At 38.5% G+C, this 23617-nt stretch overlaps 1 protein-coding gene across 2 annotated transcripts in view; it reads left to right on the plus strand.

Annotated features, from left to right (window-relative positions):
- lrrk2 (leucine rich repeat kinase 2) overlaps nucleotides 1–23310 on the plus strand; it is a 123508-nt gene extending 100198 nt beyond the window's left edge. For both annotated transcript variants that reach the window (XM_062981694.1, XM_008111593.3), the window contains 9 exons: nucleotides 1625–1725; nucleotides 4318–4512; nucleotides 6019–6212; nucleotides 8634–8706; nucleotides 9464–9648; nucleotides 12106–12258; nucleotides 15312–15520; nucleotides 19034–19108; nucleotides 22203–23310. In XM_062981694.1, coding sequence (XP_062837764.1) covers nucleotides 1625–1725; nucleotides 4318–4512; nucleotides 6019–6212; nucleotides 8634–8706; nucleotides 9464–9648; nucleotides 12106–12258; nucleotides 15312–15520; nucleotides 19034–19108; nucleotides 22203–22324 — 1307 coding nt within the window. In that variant the 3' untranslated portion in view covers nucleotides 22325–23310. The remainder of the gene's footprint in view (nucleotides 1–1624; nucleotides 1726–4317; nucleotides 4513–6018; nucleotides 6213–8633; nucleotides 8707–9463; nucleotides 9649–12105; nucleotides 12259–15311; nucleotides 15521–19033; nucleotides 19109–22202) is intronic.
- Nucleotides 23311–23617: the final 307 nt, after the last annotated feature.

The following is a 23617-nucleotide window of genomic DNA, read 5'->3' on the forward strand; positions in this document are numbered from 1 at the left end:
ACTCTCTGCCCTGGATTGTGATGGAGGCTCCTTCTTTGGAGGCTTTTAAGCAGAGGCTGGATGACCATCTGTCGGGTGTGCTTTGAATGGCAGTTACTGTTGGCATTACAAATACAGACCATGCTTTGGCTAAACTATAGTTTCTGTAACTGTGATGGTGCAATCACAGTTACAGATGTGATCCAGTCCAACCCCCTGCTTCTTGGCAGGGGTTGGACTGGATGGCCCCTGAGGTCTCCTCCAACTCTACGATTCTATGATTCTATGTTACCATTGGTAATTCAAATTAATGTTTAGTGTTTGAAGTGTTTGGATCTATATCAGCATTCAGGCTAAGTTCTGAAAATATAGTAGGTGGTTTTGCAATGTAGTAGACCAGACATGGGCAAACTTTTTTGCCTTGGGGCCGCATTGTGGGTCCATGCTTGGTGGGACGGACCTGGGAGGGGGAGGGGCTGGAGGAGGCGGGGCAGGGCCCGGGTCATCCTTAGGTTGTCCTACCTGGCATAAGGATGGGGCTGCTCGCTCCTTCCTTATGTCAGGAGGAAAACGAGGCATGTGGCGACTGTCATGATCCTTCTCCTGCAGTCTTTGGGCTGTCCCCTTCGCATTATGCTGGGAGGAGGGCAGGACAGGTAACGGCCGAGAGCACTCCGGAGGCTCTCGGCTGCTACATGCCTTCCTTGGGCCATCCTCTTAAGCATAAGTTCAGGGTAGCTCGCACTGTCCTTATGCTGGGAGGAGGGCTAGACATGGAGTGGCTGAGAGCACTCCAGAGTGCTCTCAGCTGCTATGTGTCATCCTCCCCCATCCTTTTGGCATAAGGATGTGGCGGGCCACCACCTCCTTATGCCCAAAGGACAGGGAAAATGAGGAGGGTCTAAGGGAAGCACCCAGGGGGGCACATTTGCCCCCCCCCGGGCCTTAGTTTTCCCATGCCCGTAGTAGACTCTCCACTTTTTATGAGGTTAGGGATGAAGGATGGCTGCAGCGAAAGGGAAAAATCCCCATAAATACAGTGGGAGCTGGGTCATGTTTTTGGAGTGCTCCTCAGGCTCCTCAGATCACCAATGCTTCCTGTCTCATGAAGCTGGGACTGCCATGTGTTCACAGCAGTCCTAAATTTTAGAAAACACCCCTCTAGTAAATTTTCCATTTTCCATTCAATTGCTGCTGGAAGTTGGCCATAAAGTTGCACTGGAAAACCTCGGCATTCAGAGTGAGAACATTTAATTTAATTCACAAAACTTAAACCTGCAGATGTGGAGGACCAATTACAATATCTCTGTTGATAACAGGGTTTTTTTCACTCCTCACAGTGTACTACATTATCCCCCGATATACAGTAGTTTTTGAGCACTGTACAGCTGTTTCTCGTGCTAAGACTATTCTTCTCTGGAATACCTTTGTAAGTGAGGAGTTCAAGGCATCACTGCTCTCTCCAGCCTTTTCTGTAAAAGTGGTATGATTTTGTTGTGGTCCTAACAATCAGGAAGCAGGTGAACCTCTACCTAGTATTTTTAATCTTACACAAGCGTTTTGTGACTGAAGGGACTCTACTACACTTAATAGCAGCCTATGTTGTTGTGTTGCATCAATTGAAACCCAGAAAATTATGTTCTAGATCCTGTCAAAGAATATAACTGCTCTCCCTGGCCGGAAGTTGAAGATTTAATTAAGAAATGTTTGAAAGAAAATCCTCAGGAAAGACCTACTTCCGCACAGGTATATTCAAGTGTTATTTTTCTTCCTCTCTACTTTCTGGATTTAATAATAATAATAATAATAATAATAATAATAATAATAATAATAATAATAATAATTCTTGTATCCCGCCCACTTTCCTGAAGGGACTCAGGGTGGCTCACATGGGGACCAAGCCCAGAATACACCATAAAATACAACAACATGCATTTAAAACATATAAACATATAAAATCAAAAGGCATATAAAATACAATAAAAACATACAACCGACCAAAAGCCATTGTCAATCAAATCCAAAAAAAGGCCATCATACCTAGATAACCTGTTTCTGGATAGATGACCTTCACATGTTTAAATAGTCTGTTTCACGAATGTCACTTAGGCCCCTTCTACACTGCCCTATAATCCTTATTATCAAAGCAGATAATCCACATTATCTGCTTTGAACTGGATTATATGAGTCTACACTGCCGTATAATCCAGTTCAAAGCAGATAATCTGGATTGTATATGGCAGTATAGAAGGGACCTTAGGTGTTCTAATCCATTGTCAAAAATAAATTATTAAAAGATGGCACTTTAGTTTCATCTTAAGGATATTTGTTTGGAATTTAGCTGCAGTGAATGGAAATTACTTCCAAGTAAGCTTATATAAGATTGGTTTGTGCTTATAAACCATAATTATGGAGGCAAAGTTCCTTTTCTGAGATTTCCATTTATGCAGTATATCATTAAATTGGGCTAGCTAATGTTACATAATGTGTGGGCATCAGACTAATATTAGAAGAGGTCTCATGCAGTGTTTTACTGTACTTTAGTGAAAGATGGTGAATCATGCAGTCCTTCAGTTTTTCATACTGCAAGTCTCAAGAGCCCCATCAGCATATTCACTGCTGAGGCTGTTGATAGTTGCGGTTGAACCACATGTGGAGAACCACATTATTCTTAGCTTGACTTTAGCATAATACTGATGAATCATTGTGAACAGCAGGCTTATACAATCTGTTTCCACCATGGTTCCAAGGACAAGACTGGAAGATGAGCCTTCATTTCAATGGACCAGTGTTTACCATCTTGCATTTTTTGAGTGTGTCAGGAGTGACTTGAGAAACTGCAAGTCACTTCTGGTGTGAGAGAATTGGCCGTCTGCAATGATGTTGCCCAGGGGACACCTGAATATTTTGATGTTTTACCATCCTTGTGGGAGGCTTCTCTCATGTCCCCACATGAAGCTGGAGCTGATAAAGGGAACTCATCCATGCTGTCCCTGGGTTGGATTCGAACCAGCAACCTTCAGGTCAGCAACCCAACCTTCAAGTCAGCAGTCCTGCCGGCACAAGGGTTTAATCCACTGTGCCACCATGCTCCTTGCATGAACCTGACAAACATTTGTAATGTCAATGAATTATAGTGAAGTTTAATCACTTGTATTTAGCTAAACAACACAACAAATATAAGCAAAAACTGAAGCGAAACATTTCTGAGTATGTTTTAGTTACACTGGAGGCAAAAACCTAGACTTGAAACTGTGGCTGGATCTGCACTGCCATATAATCCAGTCTCTGATCCCAGGTTATCTTCTTTGAACTGGATTATATGGGTCTACATTGCCATATAATCCAGTTCAAAGCAGATAACCTGGCATCAGTTACTGGATTATATGGCAATGTAGATGAGGCCTTGTTCAGCACCAGGTCATTACAGTAAGACTCTCACATCCACAGGGTCTTACGTTTGGGAAGACTGCAGGTATTGTAAACTGTGGATGCAACCAAACACCAATAAGTTACGTGACTTCCAAGCACACCCTAGAATTATTCCAAACATCCTAGCAAATTCCTGGAGAGACCATTTGGGTTTTGCCATTATGATTGTCTTACTGCACATTTTGCCATTTTGGTGATCAAAAATATAAGTAAAGGTAAAGGTTTTCCCCTGACATTAAGTCTAGTTGTGTTCGACTCTGGGTGTTGGTGCTCACCTCCGTTTCTAAGCCGAAGAGCCGGTGTTGTCCATAGACACCTCCAAGGTCATGTGGCCGGTATGACTGCATGGAGCACCATTACCTTCCCACAGAAATGGTACCTATTGATCTACTCACATTTGCATGTTTTTGAACTGCTAGGTTGCCAGAAGCTGGGGCTAAGAGCAAGAGCTCACTCCACTCCCCAGATTCAAACTGCCAACCTTTCAGTCAACAAGTTCAGCAGCTCAGCGGTTTAACCCACTGCGCTACCAGGGGCTCTGATCAAAAATATAGTTAAATAGATATATTTCCAACTTCTATACTTGTTGAGAAAACTTTAATATTTAATATTAGATAGTGATTTCGAGTATTCAAGATCCTATTCAAAATAATGCTACATTTTAGTGGCAGTATATTTCTGTTCTCAGAAATTGATGGAGAATGTGAGGCTCTTTAGATGATGTTGAATTGTGGCTTCTATCAAACCTGGATAGCATGGCTAGTGAATAATGGAAGCTGAAGCAAACATGGTTCTAGAGGGCTGCACATTCTCACACCCTTAATGTACTGTTAGAAAAGTTTCATCTCGTATAAAGAAATACAGCAATAGCCATTACTCACTGTTCTATTATATGCATTTTTAAAGGTTTATGAGATTTTGAATTCTGCAGAACTCGTGTGCCTAATGAGATACATTTCACTATCATGTGCGTCTGCATCCGAATGCATGGTTGCTACCCATCAAAGTTGCAAGAAGATGGGCATTTGGCTGGGTAGTGGGAACCAAGAAGGATCACAACTCTCATTTATTGACTTGAATGCAGATGGACATACTTGTCAGGTAAATGCTGAAGTGGGCAATCACTAATAATGATGTCGAATTTGTATAACAATATGGAATGCTTCTTTTAAAGGATATGTATTTTAATGAACTATAAAAAGTCTAAGGAAAAAGAGCCAGTTATTCACGGAATTGGGTTTTCATGTATATTATTTTGTTAATTTTAACAATGGGATTGTTTGATTACAAGTGTTACATAGAGAAATTGCTTTAAATTTGAGTTTTCCGTTTTGGTCTTTCCAACAAACAAGCAGAACCCAGAAAGTGTTTTGACACAGCTGTTTGTCAGCAGGGTGATTTACAAGCCTTTCTTATTTCCATTTCCATTGTGTTGAATATCAAATCTTTTAAACCTATATATGATATGATGACTGTTAATTATCTTGTGTTTTTAATGATGTTTATTTAAATTACAACCTGTTTAAACTGTTTTTATTGTGATGCTTGTTGTTTAACTGATGATTTTATGATGATAAATGTAATTGATTGGTCCCCATGTGAGCCACTCCAAATCCCTGTTGGGGGAGATGGAGGCGGCATACAAAAATAAAGTTATTATTATTATTATCTGTGGCATGTCCAGGGTGGGAGAAAGAACCCTTGTCTAAAGCAAATGTGACTGTTGCAATTAGCCAGCTTAAATTAGCATTTGAGTAGCCATGAAATTTGCAAAGTCAATCAGTGAAGGTATCTCCATAGAGGTAGCCTGGCCTTTGTTGCCTAGAGGCACCCTCTGTTGGGGAGGTGTTAACTGGCAGTTTGATTGCTTATTGTCTGGAGTTCTCCTGTTTCTGAGTGATCTTTATTAGTTGCTATCTTGATTCTGGTGTTTTTTTAATACTGGTAACCAGGTTTTGTTCATTTTCTTGGAGCTGTAAGACCAAGAACAAGCCATGAGAGTAAAGATAAAGAGGGAAAGTGTTGCCATACGTCAAGGGAAACACTGGCCGCATAAGGAACCTACAAGCAATCTACAGACCTACAAAGAAAATTCAACAAATGCTACATTGAGCAAAGAACAAGAGGGACCCTCTAACCACTGCAGGAGTCTATCGCATACCATATAGCTGTGAACAAGTCTATATAGAGACCACCAAATTCAGCGCTCAGACAGGAATCAAAGAACATAAAAGGCACTGCAGACTAACTCAGCTAGAGAAGTCAGCTATAGCAGAGCATTTGATGAATCAACCTGGACACAGAATATTATTTGAGAACGTAGAAATGCTGGACCACTCTGACAACTATCATGTCAGACTGCACAGAGAAGCCATTGCATGTGGACAATTTCACCAGAAACGAGGAAACCATGAAAAGAAACAAATCTGGTTAGCAGTATTTAAAAAAACACCAAAATCAAGACAGTAACTAATGAACACCATTCAGAAACAGGAGGACTCCAGACAGTAAGCAATCAAGGGCCAGTCCTTGAAAGATCAACATGGCTAGTTTTACAGAATTATGGCCAAATGCTTTAATTTTTTTCTTGTTGTTGTTATTTTCCAGGACATTGCAGACACTAGAATATTGTGTTTGGTCTTGGTGACCCTTGTTACAGAAAAGGAAAACTGGGTGGTCGCGGGAACACAGTCTGGTTCCCTGTGGGCCTTTCACACCCAAGATGAGAAGCGCAAGCACCAACTTCAGAAGATGTCCGACTCTGTGACATGTCTTTATTGCAACTCTTTTGCAAAGCAAAAGTATGTAATGTCTACATCTAGATAAATGAGAAAGAGTTTGATTTTAATTGATGGAAGCAAATATAGAATAAAACTTACTATAAATGAAGTATATGTATGATTTAAATGGTCAGTTAATTCCCATAGACAAGAAGTTTGAAATAGAAATTGGTTAAAATTACTAGGCTTAGATGGATGGATGTAATCCTTGAAGTGACTGGCTTGACTTTGAAGGAGCTAGGGGTGGTGACAGCCAACATGGAGCTCTGACGTGGGCTGGTCCATGAGGTCACAAAGAGTCGGAAGCAACTGAACAAATAAACAACAACATACAGTAAGCTTAAACAAGGAAAAATATGGTAAAAAAATAGAGAAAGAAGATAAGATGGAGAAAATATTTAGAAAAACACAAAAATCAGAGAATGGATTGGCAGATTCAATATATAAATTGATGATTAAGGGTGATTTTTAAAATCGTGTCAGAACGTTCTGCAAGTCGTTTCTGGTGTGAGAGAATTGACCGTCTACAGAGACGTTGTCCAGGGGACACCCAGATGTGTTACCATCCTGCTGGGAGGCTTCTCTCATGTCCCCGATTAAGGCTGACGAATATAAAAAAATAATACAAACTAAATGGCGGAAAGAAGGCCCACTCACAAGTCAAACTATAGAGAGATTAATGAAGGGGATCAAGAAAATTAAAATGGAAAAATACAAAGAATTGGAAAGGAAATTCATATTGAAAGAAAATTCATATGTGTTTTAAATGTAATTTTTTATCCTGTATTGTTGTTTTAATTGATATATTACTGTTTTATCTTTTTTATATTGTGATTTGTACTATGTTGCTTATATTTTGTCCTTATGTTGTTTGGGCCATCGCCCCATGTAAGCCACCCCGAGTCCCCACGGGGAGATGGTGGCGGGGTATAAATAAAGTTTTTATTATTATTATTATTATTATTATTATTATTATTATTATTATTATTATTATTATTATTATTATAGGACCCCAGCCCAACTTTCATATATGGTAACGGGGATAAGCCCAATGTGTTTGCGCTGCTTATTAAATAAAGAATGTTATGCCCATATGTGGTGGGAATGTTCAACAGCCTTTTGGGAAAGAATAGTGAAGAAAATGGAAAAAAAATATTCAAAATATCACTTCAAGTGAATATAGATTTGATGCTAATAGGAATATTAGGCAACAAGATTAACATAAAAGAACAAGAATGGTTTAAAACCATGATTTTAGCAGGACAGGCAGTAACAGGATGGGTTTGGAAAGATGAAAAAATGGATTATGGAAAACCGGGATAATTGCCTCAGATCAGATTCAAACTGACATTATAGCGTGTTCAATTCAGGACAATACACAGGAAGGTAAAATAAGAGAAATTAAAGAGAAATTGATGATTTATATGGAATAGATAAAAAGTGGCAAAGCCAATGTAAATATTGTACAGAAACAAAGAATATTGTGCTTATGGTTAAAGATATAGAGGAAGTGTGTGGTCTGGGAGATGTGTGGTGTGGTTGGGAGGATTTTAACAATTTAAATTAATAAATACATATATATATTAATCTATCCACTTTTGGTCTTAGCTGGGATATCAGCCACAGCGAATAAAAGCTGCATTAAACCAAGTCTAAATCTAGATTTAACATAGAGTTTAGGAAATGAGTGGGAATGGGTTTCAGCTCACAGAATCCTTTAATCCATATGGCCAGTAGGCTTGAGCCTGGATCCGTTTTTAGCCATTTCCTTCATCCAATCCGGCTGGTCCGGGTTGTTTGGTTGGCTCAGCCTCAGTGTTTTAGTTTGGCTGTAACAGAACAGTGGCTGTCGAAAATGGTCTGCCTTTGGTTACAAGTGGGGTGCGGGAGGGAGGCAGCAGCTACAAGGAAAAGTGCAAGGGAAAAAATGGCAAGGCACCACTCCAGGGCCTGCAAATCAAGAGAAAGGGGGGCTTATTTAAGGAAGTCCAGCATAGGATAGATCGCTCTTCCTTCTCTGCCCTCGGAAGTGGGGATTCAAGCCTCCTTAAAATGCCTTGAAAGTGTGCTGTGCAAGGAGGGGGAGAGTGCCATGAATTGCCTGTCTCCTCTAGCGTAGCATTAAACCCGTCACTAATGTCTTAATGAAGGACATAAGGACAAACTATACCTAAAATGATGAGAAGCCTGGGAAATCCCCCTGCAGATTTCTGTCCTCCTGAATCCAGAAGGCTCCTAAAAATGCATCGGGATCCCCACTAAAATCCAAGACACCGAAATAGATCGCTGTTTACCCGGATTGCACAAGCCTAATGGCCAGGACGTGGTTGGGATGTTCAGCAAACAGTTATTCAAAAAATAACTTTTGAACACTCTCTTTTATCATAATGTGGAATAGGCTTGTTTTAGCAATACGATTAAACAGTTGCTGTTCCATTTCAGCAAGCAGAAGAATTTCTTTCTAGTGGGTACCGCAAATGGACAGCTAGTGATTTTTGAAGACAGAGCAGTAAAGGTATGTATATACAGTACTGTGTAACAAAAAACTATATAAAGTAGAGTCCTGCTTATCCAACATAAATGGGCTGGCAGAACGTTGGATAAGTGAAAATGTTGGATAATAATGAAGGATTAAGGAAAAACCTATTAAACATCAAATTACATCATGATTTTACAAATTAAGCACCAAAATATCATGTTTTACAACAAATCGACAGAAAAAGCAGTTCAATACACAGTAACATTATGTTGTAATTAATGTATTTAGGAATTTAGCATCAAAACATTGCAATGTATTGAGAACATTGGCTACTAACACACTGACTACTAAAACATTGAGTACAAATAAAGATAGAATTGCATAAAATAAACTTACAGTAATATTGTTGGAAGTTAAATCCGTAAAAAGTTCAGTCCTTGCTACCTAGCGAAACAGCTGTGGATCTGGGTGGGAGGCAGACTGCGTTGGATAATACAGAACATTGGAGAAGTGAAGGTTGGATAAGCAAGATTCACAAGTCTCTCAAAAATTTAGATAGCAGATGCTACTATGAATATACTTTTATTATGTGCATATAGACAATTATCACCAGAAATGCCTTCCACTTGCAATTTTTGACTGAATTTAGGAACATTTGACTTGTCACATCTGCACCTGCTGATCTGCCCACCCATGCTTTGTTAGAGTAGCATTGTCCTATATTGTCAGAAACTGTGGATGCGTCAATGAAACTTTATAGGTCTCCTCACTGTTGTGTTCTTTATATTTTCAGTGCAAAGGTGCTGTGCCCTTGAAGATTTTACCCGTTGGAAACATCAGTACCCCTTTTATGTGTTTAACCGAATCGAATTATTCTTCTGAAAAGAATTTAATTTGGGGAGGCTGTGGAACGAAGATTGTATCATTGTCCAATGATCTGTCTGTCCAAAAGCTCATTGAGACAAAGACAAGCCAGCTGTGAGTTTGCTTCTGCTCCTTGTTTCCTTTAAAAGATGCTGCTTATTTTTAAGTGTCTTGTTCTTATTTTAAATTATTGCTCTACATAGGTCTGTTGATAGGAAAATTGTAAAAAATGTTATGCTTTATCCTTTATAAAATATAATTTTCTGCTGTCCAAAACTTTTGAACAAATCCTAAGTAGCTTGTACTCTTTTGACAGAGGTTCAAAGAGAACTGTATTTTCATGTTTAAATAACTTATACATTTCCTTACTGTATTTATTTCGATTTATTCACATGTTGGCATTCCAGGTGATTTTTTTAACCTACATACTACTACTACTACTACTACTACTACTTCTTATTATTATTATTATTATTATTATTAGTTTGAGAGTAAGACTGTGAGCGATTGATCCCTCCTAGCTTCTATTGACAAAACAGGTCCACTGTAATGTATTGGAATGCCCTTAGTGTATAGTTTCTTCAGTTTCTCTGAGCTCTGTGTATATCTTGTAATGAATATAAGCCACACACATTTTGTGGTTTGCTTTAGGTCTATGGTTCTCAATTGTTGGTCTCCTAGATGGTTTATACATAATCTCCCAGAAGTATTGCCCCAGCAGCATCACAGAGGGGCTATTATTGCGCCAATCCACCCCAGACTGATCACAAATCTAAATACAGTAATATCTCACCATTGGTTCAGAAATAGACATATGCTTTTCTTGATTGCCATGAACTGCTTCTTATTATAATAACATCTCAAATTACATTAAATGCTTTCCCCAGCACACATTAAAAAAACGACACACCCATCCCTCCACACTCCATCCACCACTGCACAGCCCCCAGTGCAACATCAATGCAAAACAATAGAGTTCAATATCGTTACAGCTCTAGGATAAAAGCTGTCTGTTTTATCTGAATATGCTGGGTTAAATGGGTCCTTCAGAATGTTCTGAGCTTTCTTAAGGCTGCAAGTCTTCTAAGGTTCTTTCAAAGAGGGGAGAGGGGAGAGTCAAGTTAATTAGGATTGTTGTTCTTGTGGACCTTCAAATAGTTTCAGATTGAAGGTGAGCCTGGAACCAAAGTTTAGGAGCAGGGGCTGGGCAACTAACCCCCAAGGGCCTCATCCACCCCTGGACCTTACTTTGGGGATCCCTGACCTATATAGTCATGTATAAGTCTAGAAATCCTAGTCAAAAAATCAACTTCAAAATCCTAGGTATACTTTTGCTTTTATGATTGTATTTCTTGGGCATTAAATTTTGCCAATTTTTGTAAGCCGCCCTGAGTCCCCTTGGGTGAGAAGGGCGGGGTATAAATGTTGTAAATAAATAAATAAATAAATAAATACATTGCTCATGTTGTATACAAAGGCTGACTCCTCAAACCTCTGATATCCATGCTTGACTATTTCAAGTCTGAATTACATTTCTTCAGATGTTGTGGAGGAAAAGCAAAAAAGCAATTGTTGGCATTCAGTAACCTCCATCTTACAGTATTGGAAGATATTTTTTACAGTAGTCCCAACAAACAAATAACAGAGGTCTTTTTTTGTTGCTGTGTTCAAGTTTTCATTTAAGACATAATAATAATAATAATAATAATAATAATAATAATAATAATAATAATAATAATAATAATAACAACTACTACTACTACTACTTTATTTTTGTACCTCGCCTCCATCTCCCCAAGGGGATTCGGGGCGACTTACATGGGGACGAGCCCAGTCAACATCATAGAATATACGTAATCACATCAAAATACGTACATAGTATCATAAAATAGAAGAAAACAACAACAGTTATAAACAACATAGCAGTTGTGATACAATAAAAACAATCTCAAACCAACCACCAATGAGCCTGTAATAAAGTCCATTTCAGTCCACATCAGCTTTTTGGACTGGCTTAAAGATTCTGGGAGTTGCACTAAAAAGTTATTATTCCAACTTCAAATTAAATATGGATATTTTCAGACTTGGCGTGATTCCTGTTATATTACATTGTTGTAATTACTAGTGCTTAAAGGTTGCAATCTGGTTGGAATATTGGTTGCAATCTGGTCGTATCAGAGCAGAGGGAAGAAGACAAGACAGTGTAAGCACAAAAGGTTCACTTAGGTTCATTTTCGTCACAATGAATCATAGTTTATTGTTAACATCTAGACACAGCTGATATAAGACACACTTGTTAATTTGTACCAACTATTTTTTATGTCCTAAACAAGATGCAACAGGTGATGCAGTTGATGGTCTCAACCCACAAAAATAGGGGTTTATGGGCAATGAGCAATTTATGTGAAAAGCACTGCAGTTTTAGAATTTCTGTGCATTTTATACCTTGAATGTTGGCCTTTGACAAGAGTGGATTGAGATTTTTCAGAGGTCTTCATTTGGCTTCCAAAATAAGACCTACACTATGTCAAAATATATTGCTCTGATGGTTTTTTTTGTCTCGCACCGCAGATTATGCCACAAAGCATACAGTGATGCCAATATTATTTCAATAGCAGTCGATAAATCCATCTACTTGGCAAAGAAGAACAGCTACTTTGTTGAAATTTGGGATAAAAAGACTGAGAAACTCTGTGAACTAATTGACTGTGTTCATTTTCTAAAGTGAGTATTAGCAGTCTTTCCATTTATTTGATTTTGAGAAGCGTTAGAATGTTACATAACCACCCTTATTATTTAATAATGTTGTGGTGTCAATTATCAAATAACTGTTTTTCCTATCAGGTAGTGATTTTCTACAGAACAAGCAAGCCCCCAAAGTGCAATGAAACAGCTCAACTCCTTATGCGATGGGATCTTGTTGCACCTTAAGAGACTGAGAGGATGAAGTTGGTAGCATAAACTTTCTTAGATTAAATCTACTTCCTCAGATGTGTGAAATGCCTAGGAACAGGTCTTTGTAGGCAAACTGTGTATGAATAGCCATAAAAATGCAAAACTTGTGGGTATGGTGATGAGGCAAAAAATTCAGTATTAACTATTCTTGATGCTTGTTGGAGGACAAAGATAGGAGGAAAGATGTTGCCTGAGGAAAGATGAGTGGATAACCATATGAATGGTAGCAGGAGTTATTGGAATGTAGTTGCTTGATGCTGGCTTAGAATCAGGAGATGGGATGAATAACCCAAGAAAGCTCTTTGTGTGACTTGGGTGTTAACTAGTGTTATCATGAGTGTGGTGTTCCAGGAAACCAGTGTCTTTGCCAAAACCACTGTCAATGGACTGGGGTTTGTGGATATAACCCAATTCTGCTGTTTCTCTTTCCAATCTTTCCTCCTGTCGTTGTCTCCCAATGACTACTGTTAATATTGAACCCATCACCTCATTTCAATTCAAGTTTTGCATTTCTTGGCTATTCACATATATATGGTCTTTCTATAAAGATCTATTCTTTATGCATCTATGGAAGTTGACTTAGAACATGTTGAAGAAGACTCCCTTCCTCATTCTTTAAGGTGTAGTAATAGAAGGCTAATAATATACATTAGTGGGTGGATATTGTTCTTGCTTTATATTGTAGGCTACCTAAGGGCAGAGCAGAGTAGCTGTGGCCCAATATGTGGCCGAATTTAAACTTGGACCATTGATATGGAGGGTCCATGTCTGGCAAACATTACGCTAACAGAACAAACTCACTACGTGAAGACAAGCAACAGAGGTTTATTCAATCTGGCCAGAAAGAATGCATGTGTGGCTGAGGCCAAAATATTCAAACATAAACATGAATACAGACAGTATGGATTTTTAAGCAGTTCAATTTCCATTCAAGCTTCCCACTCCCTACCCTGATTGGCTGAGAGAAGGGGCTGGCCTGGGCCCGCTCTCTGATTGGCTGGCCTTTGCTGATGTCGCTGGTTCTAGCTGGGGATTTCCTCCCATCTGGGAGGGGATGGCCATGGTTGGTTTGTGACAGCCTGACCATCTGGGAGGGGACAAACCCAGGATATTCCTGTGACCATATTTGGAAGGCTTAGGGGCTTCTGACTAGCACAATTGTCCAGCTTTGGATGATAAACATGGGGTTATGATAGTTAAGTGTCAAGGGTCCTTGAAGCAAAGGGTGGTGATCTCCGCCATCAGGGTCCAGACTTGGATGTGTATTGTGAGTCCTTGTCTTTATGGCTGGCGATCTCTTAGCCCCAAGAGGCTGATGATCTGTACACACACCTGGGGGTTAACTCTGATCGGTGTCAGGAAAGTGTCCATCCTTATGCCCATGCACAATAGTGGGACAATCTGCCAGGGTTGAAAATTCCCCCGGAGCACAGCTGGACATTCCTGTGCCCAGGTCAGGCAGAGGTGATGATCTCCTGTACTTGTCAGGATACATTTCATATACTTTATATAGAACTAGCTGTGCCCGGCCACGCGTTGCTGTGGTGTTGTCTGGTGGTGTTGGTGAGAAATTGTTGAGGTAGTCGTGGTATTGAATGTCTTTATGTTTAGTATGCATTTGGTTGATTGTGTACTGTGAAAGTGGTGAGGGTAGGGGGGGGGTCTATGTCTCTGTGTAGTATTGTATAGTATTTATACGTTGTCCATGTGTTGTGAATGCTTGGATTGTGTCCTGCTGCATAGTAGAAAGGGTTGGGCTGGATGGCCCTTAGGGGTCTCTCCAAACTCTTGTGCCTGTCCCCTGGGCTGAGTAGGTTGCTAGGAGACCAAGTGGGCGGAACTTAGCCTTGTAACTGGCAGCAATTGGATAAAAACAATTATTCCTCTCCCTCTAATTAGGACTTTATTTTTCTTTTCTTTTTGTTGTATCAACCTAGAGACGTGGATGATGGGTTGTGTTGTCAAATTTCGAGGTTGGGGGGCCTGTAGTTTTGTTGTTTTGTCCGCTGCCCTGATGCCATCACTCTTTTATATATATAGATAGACAGAGAGGCAAGGATATAAAGTAGACATAAAGAAATCAAATATAGATACATTTTATTAAGGGTTGAAACAATATCCAAGGGCGTCAGAAACTGCTGTGAGTCGCCTGTCGGCATTCTTCTGGATCAAAATAGTGATATAGTGACAAAGATGAAAAAAAAATCATATTAATGTCCTCTTGCCCTTAAGGCAACTAGATATCACAGGAGTGGGGGTGACATGTTCCACAACATCCAGATATGTTTTAATTTTTAATTCCAGCAGTTCTATCCAGCATAGCTGATATTAGGAGATTATAGCATTTGCAGTCCAAAAATATCTAGAGGAGCAAGTGCCCACCTCTGTTCAAGGGTATCAAAACAAGGGGCATAATATGATGTTACTCTTGGTTTTAATTTCAGGAAGGGGCGAGGGGAGAAAGAATGTGGCAAAGAGCTATTTTCAAGGCAGCAACTTCCATTATTCATTTTCTCATAGAATCATTTCATGCCATTAGGAACAGAGATGAGGAAAGCAAGGCCATCTATGTGATGCAGGATTACAACTCCTATGATTTCTCACCATTGGCTTCCATGGTGAACATTAGTAATAACAGTGTACTCAATATACAACTGTAATATTCTAAATAATTGTGGAAAACATAATGGATAGTTCAATTTGAAATTTTTAAAAGGCCATTTTGATCAAGTGCTTTCTTAGATGAAACTACGTATTAGCTGCTTCCAAGTTTGAATACTGAAAGTAAAAGGAAAGATAAGATGCTGTCTTTTTTTTAAAAGAGAGGAGGTGCCGAAACTGAATAAAGAATCAAAGCAAAAACTAGCCTATCCTGGAAGAGTGAAGAGCATTTGCCTGCAAAAGAACACGGCTCTTTGGATCGGCACAGGAGGAGGACACATCCTTTTGCTTGACCTCTCCACACGCCGCCCCATAAGAATAATAAGTGATTTCTGCGATTCTGTTCGATTCATGGTGACAGCTCAGTTAGGTAAGTGAAACATTCCTAGGACATAAGCATGGTTCCTTGAATTAGAAGTTTTAAGATTTATTTCTTGAATTTCTTTTTTTAAATTGAAAATTGGTTTTTCCTCGTTTCTTTAAGGAAGGGGGTTTCAGACTTTTTCAGCTGAGAAGCCCTTTTTCAAACAAAAGCTTCTCATGGAGCCCCAATAAATGTTTTTATATTATATTATATTATATCTATATATAAAAGAGTGATGGAATCCTGGCGACCGACAAAACAACAAAACTACAGGCCCCCCAACTTCGAAATTTGACAACACAACCCATCATCCACGCCTCTAGGTTGATACAACAAAAAGAAAAGAAAAATAAAGTCCTAATTAGAGGGAGAGGAATCATTGTTTTTATCCAATTGCTGCCAGTTAGAAGGCTAAACTCCGCTCACTTGGTCTCCTAGCAACCCACTCAGCCCAGGGGACAGGCAGAGTTAGGCCTCACTTAGGCCTCTTCCACACTGCCTATAAAATACAGATTAGCAGATTTTAACTGGATTATATGGCAGTGTAGACTCAAGGCCCTTCTACGCAGCTATATAACCCATTTATAATGGACTTAATGTCAGCGGAAAACCTTTACCCTTTACGGACCCTTTACCCTTTACCTTTTACCAATTCCTCAATACTTTATTTCCCATACCACCATACTTCGCCACAGCAACACGTGGCCGGGCACAGCTAGTATTGTATATAATGTATAAATATCAGGCATGGGCTGGGCCAGTAGCAAATGGATGGAGAGTGCACACAGTGCAAAAATTTTTTACAATATTTAAAATTAAGAACAATTTTAACCAACCTAAGTATTTCAATGGGACAACCCCGGGGCTATCCAGTCCGATCCTCTTCTGCCATGCTGGAAAAACACAATTAAAGCATCCCCAACAGATCCAGCCTTTGTAATAATAATAATAATAATAATAATAATAATAATAATAATAATAATAACACATTGACAAAATTACGATCTGCCAGCTGCAAAAGGCCACCCTACTGGGATTTGCGCGCATCATCCGAAAATACAACACACAGTCCTAAACACTTGGGAAGTGTTCAACCTGTGATTTTGTGACACGAAATCCAGCATATCTATCTGGTTTGCTGTGTCATACTATGTCGTTGTGTCAATAATAATAATAATAATAATAATAATAATAATAATAATAAATACATCACACAGTCCTAAACGCTTGGGAAGTGTTCGACTTGTGATTTTGTGACACGAAATCCAGCATATCTATCTGGTTTGCTGTGTCATACTATGTCGTTGTGTCAATAATAATAATAATAATAATAATAATAAATACATCACACAGTCCTAAACGCTTGGGAAGTGTTCGACTTGTGATTCTGTGATACTAAATCCAGAATATATATCTCGTTTGCTGTGTCATACTCTGTTTTTGTGTCAATAATAATAATAATAATAATAATAATAATAATAATAATTAGCAAAAACCCAGGGGAAATGGGGCACCAGGAGAGCCCCCGGGCACCTCTCGAGGAGCTCCAAGGGCTCCCCGGAACACCGTTTTAGAACAGTTGTTTTAAGGAATTGAGAAAAATATACTATATTCTCAATACCCTTGTAAAGTAAGTTAAGGAAGTGAAAGTGTAGTTAAAACCGAGAAGCATATGATACAGTTTAAGTTTAAAACGGCTTCCTTTTAAACTAGCACCAATTAATGTTACCCTCTTTCTCCCTCGTTTTACTTTTTCCAAGTACATCCTACATATATAAACACCTCCCTAAATTAGTAAGCAAGGGCCAACTTGAGAATTTTAATCCATTCTTCACTGATAGCAAAATCCATTTGGAGAGATTGAGGATTTCAATGCCAGGAGAGGAACTATTTTGGAGTCTCTGCTTAAATATATAATATTAATACATTTTAGTTGAGCAAGACTGTACTGCTGGCAAGAATTCACCCACTCATGCTTATTTTAGAACTTTGTCCCTAAAGTTCTGTTTTCATGATTTCACCGCTGTGGAGGGAACTGTGATGCGTAAGGATTGGAAAGCCTGTTAATGTACTGCCGTGAAACTGAACACATAGCTTAGGGAAAATATAAAGACGAAATTTTATGTGTCATATTTGCTGTTCAGCTTGTCTATATTTATGGAATATTTGTATGATTGCCCTTGGATGAATTTAGTCATTGATTTGAACAACCCTTCAATTCCTTTAGAGTAATAACTGATGAAATCAGTAGAAATGCCAAATAAATGTGTGTATAGGTTTGTTTTAGTTTATAAATAACTTTTTGACACAAAGCAAGTGATTGCAGTGATTGCAGAGACTCAAAACCCAGTAAGGCTACCTTCATCTTAACAACAAAACCTAAAAATAAGCCCCATTGAACTATGTGTGATTTATTTCTGAGATGAGGATTGTGTTGTACAGAAATGATGACACAATAATTATTATTATTATTATTAATTTATTTATATTCTGCTCTATCTCCCTGAGAGGACTCAGGTACATATATAGCAAACATTCAATATCATTATACAATTAACAAAGACAGAACAGTACATACACAGAGGCAAGCTTACCTCTTTTTTCCATCTCCGGCATCTGGAAGCTGTGCTCGATTTGGCCATGAGGAGGTGCTGTTGTTTCATTCTTTTATGCCAAGGAGCTTTGTTGTTCATAGACACTTTCTGATCAGACTGCCAGCATGTATTTCAGGGATGCCTTTTCCTCCCCGCTAAAAGCGGTACCTATTTACTCATAATTGCTATTTTCGAACTGCAAGGTAGGCAAGAAGCTAGGCTGACAGCGGGAGCTCACCATGCCCACAGCTTGAACTGCTAATCTTCTGATCGGCAAGTCTTTCTGTAGCTGGTGGTTAACCTGCTGTGCTATGCCACAACCCCACTAGGTATAAATATGCTCATTTCTTTATGTCCTCTGTCTGACAGTATTTCCATGCTTTTTGTTTTGGGCAAATGTTTAGCTCTTATTCACCTCCAAACCTTCAAAAAGCAAGAGCATTATAAGTTATATGTCACACATCAGCGCAAAAAATGCACAATGTTACTGGTATTGGCTTCTTAAACTTTATTTAATTTGGGAACTCAAAAGGTCTTAATTTTGCATTTTTAAGAACATAAATGAAAGTAGTCGTCCCTCCACATTTGTGGGGATTAAGGCTACCAAGTCTCCACAAAAGTGAGGGGAAATATAGATAAAATATGAATATAAAGTTCAACCCCTTTTTTATCTGAAAGAACGCATCTCTAAATATTTCTAGGCTCTCTACCACAATTCTACAATCAATGTTCGGCAGACATTGAACATAGAATTATGCTAGAGGACCTAGAAATAATATATTTTTTGATCACATATAGAGCAGAACCAGAGGCAGCAGCAAATACAGTAACCTGCCAGTATCAAATCTACAAATGCTTAACCCATAAATGTGAAGGAACAACTCAATTGGGTAATATTTTCTTTTTTCCCCCCATGTGGTAATAGGCAGTCTCAAAAATGTTGTACTGGTGTTGGGATACTGCCATAGAGGGGACAGTAAAGACAACAAATATGCCAAAGGTAAGGATGAATTATTTTATCACACGGAAGAATGCTATGCCTTCTATAAAATATGTCTGTTTAAAAGATAATGGTTTTATGAAATTACACAGTACAAATATTTTCACTGTTGCTTTGTTCAGTCTTCTGCTTTTGTAGATACTGTCAAAAAATAAGTAATTCGATGTTGGATACACACAATATAATGCTGTTTTCCTATTACTTCTTGTCTGGTCTGTTGGTTGTAATAAATTATTCATTCATCCTATTACTTCCAATTGTTTTAATGAGAGATGTAAAATAATTTTTGCAAAGGGAATGTCCACACATCCAGTTTCCTAGATTGTTGTGATCATTAAGATGCTCATTAACATATGCACACCACATGCCAACAAATATGGTCCACTGAATTTAATAGTGTTTTCTCCAAAGCAAATAGATTTCACCCTATGGCTTTAATTTCATATTAAAACATCTCACAAATAAAGCATGGTTAAACTGCAGTGCTTAAGTTTGTGCATTTCTCCTTTGCCAGAGAAGATCTAAAACTTCAATTCTCTTGCATCTAAATTAATCACAATTCCCTGTAATGTCCAAACACAAGTATTTTTGGTTTTTATGAAGTTAAAACAGCACTAAACAACACAACCATGGTTTCATTTTTGTTGTTCTCTTCAGTTATCTGAGTTCAGATTAAATAGGAAACAGAAACAAGAAACAGGAAAAGAGGGAGAATTTAGAAATCTAAGGGCCCTTCTACACAGGCCCTAAAATGCAGAAGAACCGGAGATAAAAGTGGCTACATGATGTTTGCCGAAAATTTGCGTTGGATCGCATGAAAAACTCATGTTTAAAACTTGCACTTAAAATCCGATTTCAGCCAAAAAATATCCATATTTGTATTACTGTATATCCTTGCACTCAAGAAAAACATGCGACTTCATTGCGATATGCTGGTGTGGACAGCTCCAGCACATGTCCCCATTTTAAAATCCCAAAACAGCTGATGAGGGCTGTAAACAAATGGAGCAATGGACACACAAGTGACTGTATGGAACCACAGTTGGAAAGCAATTACAATGAGAACTCTCTGCAACCATTCATATATTCTGATGAAATTAAACAGAGCATGAATTTACAGTAGCATGAGGAGAGATAAAAAGACATCTGCTTGTGTACACATTAAGTTATCTGCATCAGTGCTTATGAGATCCAACGCATCTCGAAGTGTTAATTTTTTAAAAATAAACTTTCACTGGATTTCCCCCATCCTTCTTTGCAAATTTCTAAAATCTGCTATAAACAAAGGTTTTTGGGACGCCAAGGTAGCATTTTCTGGATCTGACAGCTCCGTGTTTGTACTTTCTGTCTGGTCCCGCGATTTTTTGTCCCACCTTTGTCCTGGATTATGACGCTGTCTGAAAGCACCCTAAGAAAGGGTCAGTTACCTTCAAACAGGACAGGGCAGCCTGGATCTCAAGAGAAGTTACTTTTCTTTGGCTAATGGAGTTGAAATTATAATCCCTTTATTGTCCTTTGTTACCAGTCTACTCATGGCCAAGAAGGGGAGTGCCCTCTCCCTACATTGATGTACTTCAACTAGACCACCTTAACTGACAGCAAAAGTACTATCTAGACAAGTGGTTCTCAAGCTGTGAGTCCCCAGATGTTTTGGCCTTCAATGCCTAGAAATCCTAACAGCTCGTAAACTGGCTGGGATTTCAGGGAGTTATAGACTAAAACACCTGGGGACCCACAGGTTGAGAACCACTGATCTAGACAAAATGCAGGCTTGTGTCTAACATTGTCCCTGTTCTTCTGTGGGGTTACTAACATCTTTGTCTCATGAAGACACCCAAGAAAGCTTTGAAAGCCTGCATAATGTATTTTGTGCATTTTGACCAGCCAGTAAATGTATCACTCTTTTGTAGAATGTGGTTTTTGTTGTACATGTGAGGATTTGTAAAAGAGGCACCATGATGTGGTGAGTTGACTGGAAAGGGCATGTGTCGACAGCTGATTGGCTGAGCCAGTCAGGAGCCAGAATTCCAATTGGCTGCTGTCTCCAGCTTAGTGCTGAAACAAACGGTTTTAGCTGCCACTTTCATCTTGGAGAGGGAGGAGAGCAGCTGACTGGAAATTAGTCAGGAAGGAAATGGCTGCCATACTCTCAGAAGCCTGATTATTTATAAGGTAAATGAGGCATATTTAAAGACTGTTTAAAAGGGACTGTTTATTACCTATGTTCTCTGCCAGATGGCGAGTCTCTCACGCAATCTAACCCTATGTTCTCTGTCTAAATTCAGAAAGACTGCTATATATATTGTTTCCCTGTTTGAACTTTTGAACTGAAGTAAGATACTGTTACTTGTTACACAAGCCTGAGTGACAATTTATTATACTGCAGGGTTTATCTTGATTCGGAAACTGTGGTAAAACTTCTATTTATTTATTTCTACAACCCCCAACAGTTCAGAGTGGCCCAACAGTCAAAAAGGGATCTGTTATATACTGTATATGATGCTATGGTATTGGATATCATTTGCAAGGTTTGATTTTTCACATGTAATGTAATTTTTTTAATTTTTTTTAATTAATTTATCAATCCAAATGTATAAGTTTACATTTTCCTAAATGTAATGTAAATTTATTTCAGGTGTGTGTGTGTGTGTGTGTGTGTGTGTGTGTGGAGTGATACTATGGTATTACAGATTAAAAATAATAATGAAGTTATTAATTTTAACTAATGAAACCCTGTCATGACTTTTGGCTCACTCTATATCTTTCGCATGGCCAACATGGCTACCTCCAAATGTGCTATGATTACAGAAACTACAGAACTCGGGGGCTTCTAGGTGAACCTTGTAAATTCAATATTTGATTTTTTTTTAAGTTTGGAAGTAGTTTTTCACCCTACTTGAATTTATTGCCATTATGTCTACTTTCTCCTTTAATTATTTCTCACATAAATTTTAAAAACAAGTACTAGTTATTAAGTGTTCATGTTATGGATCTTCAGTTCCTGTTTCTCATATAACTTACATAGCAGCTGGTAAAATGCTGTAGAGACATTATTGTTAAGTATTTCAGCTGATTTTTTCTTATTTGTTCACAGGAATACAGTCATGTGTGTCTGTATGGGACATCAATCTGCCACACGAAGTTCAAAACATGAAAAAACATATTGAAATAAGACGGGAATTAGCAGAGAAAATGAAGACTGTTTCTTTGGATTAACATAGTGTGGAATGGCAACCCTTTACTTAGCTGGACTGGACACTTATTTCAGGATCTTTGCAAAGGGACAACTTGTGCTGTCATCGCTGAAGCATTCTGCTGAAATTCTTGTTGAAATATTGCTTTGGCTTCAAATACGACGAAGGAAAGTGGCAGAGATTGCAAACTAGAATTGTTGAAACTTAAATTATTTGATTGGTAATATCCAATATAGCACTCCTGGTTTATAGGATCCCCTGTCCCTTTTTTGTATACTATATTTATTTATATGTATATAAATTAATTATATTTTGTATCCTTTGTAACTTTTTAAAAGGTCTAGTACATTAATGAAGGCATGTTGTAAAGCTGTATAACTTTAAATATTGGTAATGCCTGTACAGTATTATTAGTCATTTGCATGGCTGACTCTTTCTGTGAATATAGTAGTTTCATTTTGCTATGTTTGTTTGCTTTTGTCTGGTGCCATCATCCAGTTAGTAATGAAATGCTCACAATATGTATTACAATTTTTATAAATATATTTTTTCAAGCACTTTATTTTTTTTGCAAAGGCAATCTTGACCTGATTATCTGTTACAAACTACTGGCTGATGCCAGTTGAAATGTTGTTGTTTTTTTCCTCCATCCGCATCTATGGCCACCACATTTTACGATGCTCACAGGATCAGAGGGATATGACATTCATGCCTTTCCCATATGAAAGACCAGACCTAGGCCTTCCCCATCCAGCATCCAGGGTATGATGTCTTCCTAAGATGTCTTGAACCTTTAAATAACTAATTCTTTCTTAAGAAAATGATGGAGATCCTGAGAAGTAACCATTGTGTTTTTTGTGTGTAATATAATGGTTGTATGTTTGGAGCTCCTGATTTTGAAACTCTACTTTAACCTACTCTTCATACTCCGATATAATTGTTTTAATTATATAGGAATTGTGAAATTGCATGACTTTTATGCAATAAAATTATATCTTTCACACACAATAGTCCATTTTATCAATCACTTCAGATCAGTTTGTTGTTAAAAGATGTTCATTGTCTATGCTATGCAATGATTTTAAAGCGAGTAAGGCATTCTGTTAAAAGCAGTGTTCTTACAGTAACTCTCAGACTAGGTAAGGTAAAGATTTCCCCTGACGTTAAGTCCAGTCATGTCTGACTCTTGGGGTTGGTGCTCATCTCCATTTCTAAGCCGAAGAGCCAGCGTTGTCCGTAGACACCTCCAAGGTCATGTGGCTAGCATGACTGCATGGAGCGCCGTTACCTTCCCGCCGGAGCGGCACCTATTGAT

This window comes from Anolis carolinensis, chromosome 5 (genome assembly GCF_035594765.1).
Source record: "Anolis carolinensis isolate JA03-04 chromosome 5, rAnoCar3.1.pri, whole genome shotgun sequence".
Lineage (NCBI taxonomy): Eukaryota > Metazoa > Chordata > Lepidosauria > Squamata > Dactyloidae > Anolis > Anolis carolinensis.